Source organism: Pogoniulus pusillus, chromosome 4 (assembly GCF_015220805.1).
Source record: "Pogoniulus pusillus isolate bPogPus1 chromosome 4, bPogPus1.pri, whole genome shotgun sequence".
Classification (NCBI taxonomy): Eukaryota; Metazoa; Chordata; class Aves; order Piciformes; family Lybiidae; genus Pogoniulus; species Pogoniulus pusillus.
In genome coordinates, this window is record NC_087267.1 from 8,779,547 (window position 1) to 8,788,684 (window position 9,138).

The 9,138-nt window shown below is 44.0% G+C and overlaps 1 protein-coding gene across 2 annotated transcripts; it reads left to right on the plus strand.

The window, feature by feature from the left end:
- Positions 1–4,057: 4,057 nt before the first annotated feature.
- On the plus strand, positions 4,058–8,861 carry GPR85 (G protein-coupled receptor 85). Of its 2 annotated transcripts, XM_064142107.1 has the most exons (3): positions 4,058–5,278; positions 5,794–5,818; positions 6,968–8,861. In XM_064142107.1, exon 3 carries the CDS (start codon positions 7,143–7,145, stop codon positions 8,253–8,255), a length of 1,113 nt encoding a protein of 370 aa, XP_063998177.1. In that variant the 5' UTR covers positions 4,058–5,278; positions 5,794–5,818; positions 6,968–7,142; the 3' UTR covers positions 8,256–8,861. The 2 variants fall into 2 exon arrangements, with proteins under 2 accessions (XP_063998177.1, XP_063998176.1); XM_064142106.1 differs by lacking the exon at positions 5,794–5,818.
- The last annotated feature ends 277 nt before the right edge of the window (positions 8,862–9,138 follow it).

The window sequence follows — 9,138 nt, forward strand, 5'->3', positions numbered from 1 at the left end:
GTAAGAAATTTCCCTTGGAAGAACTCCTTGAGCCATTTGTAAAGGATGTATTTTGGAAACATCTATCAGAGTTGCTTAGGCAATACATAAATCTTTTGCTGGCCTTTCCACAGAGTTGGGTACACCTTGCAAAGTACCTTCCCATGTTTGTAGAAATGTCACAAACTACAGTGATTCAGAACTTGCATTGTAAAGACACTGCATATCTACAAATTTCAGGACAGTAAACATCTTAATTACTGAAATGATTAACAAAATAGAGACATGAGTATTTTAGGTTTTTAGCTATTCACAACTTCTTGTCCTATGCTGAAATTCTCATTCCACTGAAACTTTTGAGAGTTGTTACTGACCTTGCTGAGGCTGATATTGCACCTCATCTTTGCAACTTGTCATCCCCAGCTTGTCTTCTAGCCCAATGTCTACCTCAGACTCCATTAGTGAGATTTCTCAGTGTCCAACTTTCCTCAAAACCTCTCCCATTCTAAGCAAAAAGCTCAAAACAGTGAAAATCACCAACTTGGTGTCTTCATCTGGCTCACAACTGTGGTAGGGGATTCCAGTATACATATCCCCCAAAGAAATTGAGTGCCAACTACTAAAATGCTACTTAGTCACCAAAAAGGTTCTCTGCAATAGCATTCAGCTGTCACTCACCCCAGTGCCTCAATTCCTGGCACCTTGGTCATATGCACCTAAGCATCATCACTACCTGTTACAAATTATGGAAAATTAATAATCTGTATTAATTTTGATATCCAGATGAAGATTGTTAATAACTACAAAAACTGTCTGTTAACATTCAATCTCACCAGAAAACTTATTTACAAGGTTCAAAACGCATGCTTTGAATAGACATACACACAGGGAACAGGCAAAACTAGAACATTTTAAATAACTAGCAAATGCAAACATCATACTGGAAGAGAAGGTTCTTGCGGTCAGTATACTGCTTGTGGTTAATTATACCCCTTACCCACTAGATGGATGCAGGAAGCTTCTTCCTGCTTATGGCAGAAGGCAATTAGTGAATTACAAGACACTTTAAGTATTTACTCACAAAAACAGTATCAGACAGTACCCAAAGCACGTGGAGGGGTTGCCATCGGTGGTCTCAAAGCTGTTAGACGCTTTGGAGTTTTCCCAGGTTCTTTTCCCAGGAAGCTGGGAGTCCAGCATATACTCTGACCTGGTTCCTCTTGATTGTCGATTCAGCAGAAGCCTTGTAGAGGGACAGGCAGGATGCAATGTGATGTGCAGTCTTGGCACAATGTCATGCTGGCTATGCAGGCTCGCCTTCAAGCCTGCAAGGCTGGGGGGAGGAGGCAGAAGCAGGTTTTTGCACCTTTCTTCTCTCATTCAAACCCAGGGAGTGAGAGGGAGAAGATAGGAATTTGGGGTACCTCTGGACAAATGGTCATCTAGTCTAACCCCCCCTGCAGTGAGCAGGGACATCTTCAGGTTGCCCAGAGCCCTGTCGAGCTTCACCTTGACTATCTCCAGTGACGGGGCCTCAACCTCTGTGGGCAACTTGTTCCAGTGCTCAACAACCCTCACGGTAAAGAATTTTAAAAACCACTGCCCCTTGTCCAATCATTGCAGACCTTCATAAACAGTTACTATCCAGCTTTCTTGTAGATGCCTTTCAGGTGCTGGAAGGTGGTACCTAAATCATAAAAGAATGACAATATGGGATCCTCAGCTACCACCACCAAACCTGAGTACTTCACCAGTTACTTTCTACATTATTATTAAATAAATCCAACAGGACAAAATGAAAGATCTCTGCACCATAACTATCAATAACTTTGCAGTGGGATTAATGGGATTGTCCAAAACTGGAGATGGTTCACATCTTTTCTCTGATCAAAATATCAAGAAAACAGTTTCAGCTCTCTCAGTTTCTAGGGAAAGATCCAATAATTTTTGCTGCTAAGTCTAATGGGGTACATAAATGTTCTTGCACTTAATCTCTTGCTTTACCCTTTCTTCTTGGGAAAAGGAGACTTGATAATTAAGAAGAAAAAAAAAAACAACAGGGAAGGAGATTTACTGTTCTGAGAGCAATCATTTCTTTCCTCTGAGATGCCTATACAGCACACAGGTTCTCTGGGTTTTTTGAACCTTCTGTTGCCCTTAGTGTTGACTCCTCACACTGCTTACACTGTGTAATGGGCAATTTATTCAAGATTCAGCATCCTTCCTTGTAGCAAAGCCCCAAGAAATTCTGCTTGGTGACCCCTAATCCACACACCTTGCAAGAAAAGTTGCCTTACACTTTTTTTCCTGAATCTTTTATATATCAGCCATCCTGAAGAACTAGTTAGCATAGATCACTTCAACTGTCCTTCCGTAACTCTTCTTCTACCCTTCCAATTGCACATTCACTTCATGGAGCCATCTTTAACTGATATCTGCCTTTACCTCCCACATTCCCAATCTCATGACTGCTGGATTTGATTGCTTTCCTCCATGGAGGATGTGACCTGCTAGTGGTACAACAACTTAACACAGCATTATGCCATACTCCACCAGAAATGTCTTCCTCTGTAACATGGGTTTCTCTTGCATAACTCTACAAAAGAGAATACAGCATAGTTCATTTGACATATTTTAGGCTTGTGATTCAGAATGGGGTGATCTACTCCCTAAAGTATTTTTTTCTCACCACTGACTAAGATAGGAATCTAGCTTAGCTATATGTCACTTCAGTCTAGATGTCTACATTATATTGAACAAAACCAGTGCACTGGTTCTCAGATTACATTATGAAGAAAATGGATTTATGCTGAACCAGTGGTTAAACACTGAATTAATTCTGAAGTCTAGAGATTGCTTCTAAACAGTTTGTGACAGGTCTAAAAGAAAAACAAGTTCTTAAAAGGTACATAGCAATATACTTCTACAACATCTGTAGGAGAAAGCAGAGAGAAAGTTTAAAACTACTGCACTGGATTTTTTTTTACATCAATGATAGTGTTGCACTATAACAAAAACTCATATATCAGAGTGTAAAAACAGGCCCTGACCATGAACATACGCTAGCCATCCCATACCACACATGATAAATCTGCTTCCTAATCTGGCACCATGTTTAAATTCCATGCTGCTGGGAGAAGCCTTTTCTGTCACTGTGGGTAACAAAATTTAACCAGAAAAAGGACAGCTGGAGATGTGTGCTTAATTTAGCTGACGGATCATGAGAAGTGCCGCTTAGAGTCGTAACTTTAAAAACCAACACAAAACAATGGTGTTTTTTTTTTTAAGTAAAACTAACTCCAAAGATGAGCACCAATACAAAGTCATCATAAGTGCAGAATTCATATACACACCAAGAAAAAAAATAAATAAACCCAAATATTTTTTCTTTTAAAAAGGATGGTACCTGAGCCAGAGCTGTGAGGCTTCTGCTCAAAAATGGATTTTATCTTGAGCAACTCACACGCTTGAAAGAGTGTGATATTGGTTCAAAGGAACTGTATTTTCCAGTGATTGCAGACCTTTTGGCTTGATTAGGCTGTTACTGAAGCTAAGCTTCTGCTTTGGCCACCAATGCTAATGACTTTTAGAAAGTGACAAAAAAAAAGAATCTAAACTTTGACAACAGCCTTAAAAATGTCTGTATTCTACTAACAGTCTCTACAATGTGGCACACATTATGAATCAACCCGATAAATCTACGCACTGGAAGGACTGATCTTGGATAAGCAGAAGCTCCCAGTGAAGTTCTGGATCCAGATGTGTCGACCACATCTCTCCTCAGTTGCCTTGCAGTCAAAACGGATTACTTTTAGAGCATGCCTTTCTTTAAGTTCCCGCATATCACTGGCAAACTAAGGAGACGGGAGGGCGAGGGACGTGCTCTTCCAAGCTCTGTCCAAACCCTTGCCGCTGCCTCTCAGTTTTACCGCGATGGCATCCCGCTAGGCTGGGGGCCAGCGGACGCTGAGACCGGCTACAGGCCCCTGCGGCGGCTCAGGCCATAGGCCGCCTCTCAGCGCCGCCGCCTCGGCCCACCGGCCCGTATGACATCATCAAGACGGCTTGGTATCGATCTCCGCCGATTAACTGCTCGGGCGCTTCTCCTGGGTGACTGCCGCTGTCAGGCTCTCGCCCTTCGCGCTGAGGGAGAACGCTGTCCCCGCTACAGATGGAACAGGCTTACATTAAAATTCATCGCAGTCGCCATGCAGCGCGCTGACAGTTCTGCGCCAGCTTTGGGTGGTTGAGAAGTCGCTTTACTGGCTGTGAAGGGGGAGGCAGTGGTGCCAGAGGAAGGTGCGGTGTGCTAACGGTCCCGCGGCAATACGCCCTCCCTAAACCACCTCAACCACGGTACTTTTAAAGGAGACCTCCTCTGCACGGGGGTTAGGAAGAAGGAATTCACCGGGTGGGAATCGTGAGGAAAGAAACCGAAGCACAAGCAGGAGGATCTGAGCAGCGTCAGCTGAAGAAACTGACTGGTCCCGCTGTTGACAGGCTGCGATGCGCACAACGGCGGCCGCTTCCTAGCCCCCATTTTAAGGGGCGGGAGGGGGAGTTCAAAGGCATAAACAAGGAGCGATGGACCTAATTCTTCCCCCTCCTTTTTCTCAAGCTAGGTTGCCCAGGCTCGCCAACAAATCCAGCTCGGCTATGCATCGCAATGGGAACGTGCTGCCGCGGAGGCTGCCTTCTCCTCACTGAGGAGACTAAATATGCTGTTGCTGCTGCCGCCGAGGCTGCCTTCCCCTCACTGAGGAGGCTGAGACCGCTGCTGCTGCTGTTGATGCTACTGCTGCCGAGGCTGCCTTTTCCTCACCGAGGAGGCTGACCGCTGCTGCTCAGGCTGCCTTCCCTTCACTGAGGCGGTGCTGGTGCTCAGCTTGCCTACCCACCCATCGCCTAGGAGCCTGCTGCTGCCCGCGGAAGGCGCGTTGCCCTCATGAGGCAGCAGAAGCTGCCGCCTGCTCTGGAGCTTCTGTGCCCTCATTGAGGCGGCCGCCACTGCTGCGTTACTGGGAGAGATTGTGCCGCTGCGACAGGGGAGGACGGGGCTCGGCGCGCAGAGAGGAGGCGCAGCGAGCATGCGCCGCCCGAGCCACTGACTGGATTCTCAGTCGAGGTACCGAGGGAAAAAACATTAAAAATAAAGAAAAAGGAAAGGATTGCGCGAAAGAAGAATGAAAGACCGCAGAGGAAATTTTAAAAGGCTCTAAAAAAGACCGCCAGGATAAAAACAGCTTTGTGTCGTCGCGAAGGAGCAGCCCTGGCATGTGGGGATCTCTGGCACCAACAGGTAGGAGGAGAGGGGCTTGGAGGGGTCTGGGGGTGCCGAAGGCTGCTGCAGCTGCAGGTGCGTGTTGGGAGGCTCCTCTGCTGCGGGACTCGGTGTGAAGGGGGTGATTTCTAGAGAAACGACATGATGGAAGTGTTCACAGACAATGCCTCTTCCGCTCTCCCGAGCTCCCCGCCGCGGGGGGCTCTCGCATGGCTCCGGCAGATGCGGCTGCCAGGCAGCGGCACCCGGGCTTCCTTGCAGCGCGGCGCAGTCCAACCCTGCATGGTCGTGCGTGGGGGAGAGCGAGTGTCTTCGCTGGGGATGTGCGTGTGTCGGTGAGTGCGTGTGTCATTGTGTGTGTGTGTCAGTGTGAGTGTGCCAGTGTGAGTGTGTGCGGAGGTAGGGCCGGCCGCACGGCGGGGACAGCTCCACAGAGGAGGGGAAGCGGCGGGGCTGGCGGGAGGGGGGGAGGGGGAGCCTGATTTCATGGTTTTAAAACGATGCCATGATCTGATCAGCCTCTGTTTACACAGCAGCAATCAGGCTCTTTTATGGACGGTAAGAATGGAAGGATTTTGCTGGGATTCAGTGGGAATATCCTTTGTACACCCGAGGTGGCATAGGAAACACTTCGTGTGAATAAGAAGGGAGCCCTATCATGCCTGCTGTGGATCCTGCCCATGGCTCTGGAGGGAGATTAAAAAAACCAAAACAAAGGGAAAAAAAAACAAAACAAACAAATAAAACCCCCAAACAAACAAACGAAAGAACCGAAAAAACGACCCAGCAGCAGCTAGTTCTTTATTTTCCTGCATGAAAAGGGTTCTGGTATGATTCACTGAGAGGATTACTGGGAATCGCTGAGCCCTAATTAGCTAAAAAAGAAATAATTAAAAATATCAATTTATTATATGTTTATTTAAGCATAACCAAAGCAGCCCTCCCAAAGGGATGGGCATTATATCTTGGGTGTGTTGCTTATTTTTGCTCAGTATGTACACTGACCATTGTTTATTATGAATTATGTTAAGGCTTTAAAGATTTACATTAAAGCAAGGGGGAGGGTAGACCTTAAAACACAGTGCTATCGACTGTATGGCATACCTGTTTATTTGAAAGCCTCAATGATAAAATTGTGGTTCATAGAAGGAAGGGAGTGGGATAATAAATACTATTTCTCTTAAAATGTGCATGAACTAACACAATGTGATGAGTGCGCTTTGGTGACTTGGGTTAAAAAACATAAATTCTGCAGGGTTTCTTTGGGTGTGATCCGTATCAACACAAGAGCTGCCTCCAAAACATTGACAAATACTGTAGCTGTAAAATAAATGTAGGTAATGTCAAAATATCAGCAGTCTTGGGGGATCTTTTTAGAAGATGGCAGTGATTAACTCTTGAGCTTGCAAACTGAGAACCTTTTGATTCATAAAATCTTTGAGGCTTTAACTGTAAAATTATATATGCTACCAAATACAAGGGGCACTGGTCAGTTCTGAAACTGTAAAAAGCTAAATCTGTGAAAAGCCAATGATCTTTATCATGCTAAACAGTAACTACATAAAAAAATAAGCCTCATGATTTTTGAAAACAAACAATAGTACTCAAATTTACAACTTCATTTGGTTCTCCTTAAATTAACATCTTTGTTAACACTTTCTGACATAATTTGTTAACTTAAGAACTGATAGCTCGATTTTTTTTCAGATATTTTGATGGCATGACAAATCAGAAAGAAGAGGATGTACTGTATGACTAGACACAAGATCAGTTCTGTTTGTGGATTACATTTTCAGTAAGATGTATGGATCTATTTTTTCCTTGTTCTTATATATAGATCATGAGACTTGACTGAGGCAATATACATATCATCCATCCATCTATGGCGAACTACAGCCATGCAGCTGACAACATTTTACAAAATCTCTCTCCTTTAACAGCTTTTCTGAAACTGACTTCCCTGGGTTTCATAATAGGAGTCAGTGTGGTGGGTAACCTTCTGATCTCCATTTTGCTAGTCAAAGATAAGACCTTGCATAGAGCTCCTTACTACTTCCTGTTGGATCTTTGCTGCTCAGATATCCTCAGATCTGCAATTTGTTTCCCATTTGTTTTCACCTCTGTAAAAAATGGCTCTACTTGGACATATGGGACTCTTACTTGCAAAGTGATTGCCTTTTTGGGGGTTTTATCCTGCTTTCACACTGCTTTCATGTTATTCTGCATAAGCGTCACCAGATACTTAGCTATTGCCCACCACCGTTTTTATACAAAAAGGCTGACCTTCTGGACTTGCTTGGCTGTTATCTGTATGGTGTGGACCCTCTCTGTAGCCATGGCTTTCCCCCCAGTTCTAGATGTGGGCACCTACTCGTTCATTAGGGAGGAAGACCAATGCACTTTCCAGCATCGTTCCTTCAGGGCTAATGATTCCTTGGGATTTATGCTTCTTCTTGCCCTTATCCTCCTAGCCACACAGCTTGTCTACCTCAAGCTGATATTTTTTGTTCACGATCGCAGGAAAATGAAGCCAGTCCAGTTTGTTGCAGCAGTGAGCCAGAACTGGACTTTTCATGGTCCTGGAGCAAGTGGTCAAGCAGCTGCTAATTGGCTGGCTGGATTTGGAAGGGGTCCCACACCTCCAACCTTGTTGGGAATCAGGCAAAATGCGAACACCACAGGCAGGAGAAGGCTACTGGTTTTAGATGAGTTCAAAATGGAGAAGAGAATCAGCAGAATGTTCTACATCATGACATTCCTCTTTCTGACCTTGTGGGGTCCCTATTTGGTAGCCTGTTACTGGAGAGTTTTTGCAAGAGGGCCTGTAGTTCCAGGGGGATTTCTAACGGCCGCTGTCTGGATGAGCTTTGCCCAAGCTGGAATCAATCCTTTTGTCTGCATTTTCTCCAACAGGGAGCTGAGGCGCTGTTTCAGCACAACCCTTCTTTACTGCAGAAAATCCAGGTTACCAAGGGAACCTTACTGTGTTATATGAGGGAGCATCTGTAAATCTTTAGCCTTGTGAAACACTACCATTCTCTGCTAAGCAATTGTGGCCTGTAGCCATGTCTTGAAGAGAAAATCAAGAATGGGACGTCAGCAGTTGTAAGGATCTGGGCAACGTTCTGCAGTCTTTGCAATAGCTCACCTCTAATCCTGTTTTAAACCTAAACATGTTCCTGCTGACCACTGCTGAAGGTTTGTAATTAAGAACAAAGGACTGAACTACTGCCCTGAATTCCTTTATGTGGTTGAAATCTAGATTATGAAAGTAGCAGGTGCTAAGTATCAGTGCTAAATGCTGTGTATATCACTACATAAAATAAGACCATCAAAAAAGATTAGCATTGGACATCTTAATAAATTAAGTTGATATGAGGTTAATGTGTTGATAAAACTAATTTTAGACATCCGAAGACCTTTAAAACATTTCATATGATTATTGTTTTGCAAAGACTGAAATCTGGGGACTCAAGTACTGTAACTGATTAAAGATGTGCCATGCATTATTGGATTATCACACTTACAAATCTGTTTGCCTTGTGAGTAAGTTTTGGGGAGCATTCCAAAGCAGTATTTTTGTTCAGACTTCAATTTAGACTTGACTTTTCTTTTCTCTTTTCTTTTCTTTTCTTTTCTTTTCTTTTCTTTTCTTTTCTTTTCTTTTCTTTTCTTTTCTTTTCTTTTCTTTTCTTTTCTTTTCTTTTCTTTTCTTTTCTTTTCTTTTCTTTTCTTTTCTTTTCTTTTCTTTTCTTTTCTTTTCTTTCCTTTCCTTTCCTTTCCTTTCCTTTCCTTTCCTTTCCTTTCCTTTCCTTTCCTTTCCTTTCCTTTCCTTTCCTTTCCTTTCCTTTCCTTTCCTTTCCTTTCCTTTCCTTTCC

What these genes read in the sequence shown, in the direction of transcription:
- GPR85 (XM_064142107.1), top strand. Translation starts at nt 7,143, where the DNA reads ATGGCGAACTACAGCCATGCAGCTGACAACATTTTACAAAATCTCTCT.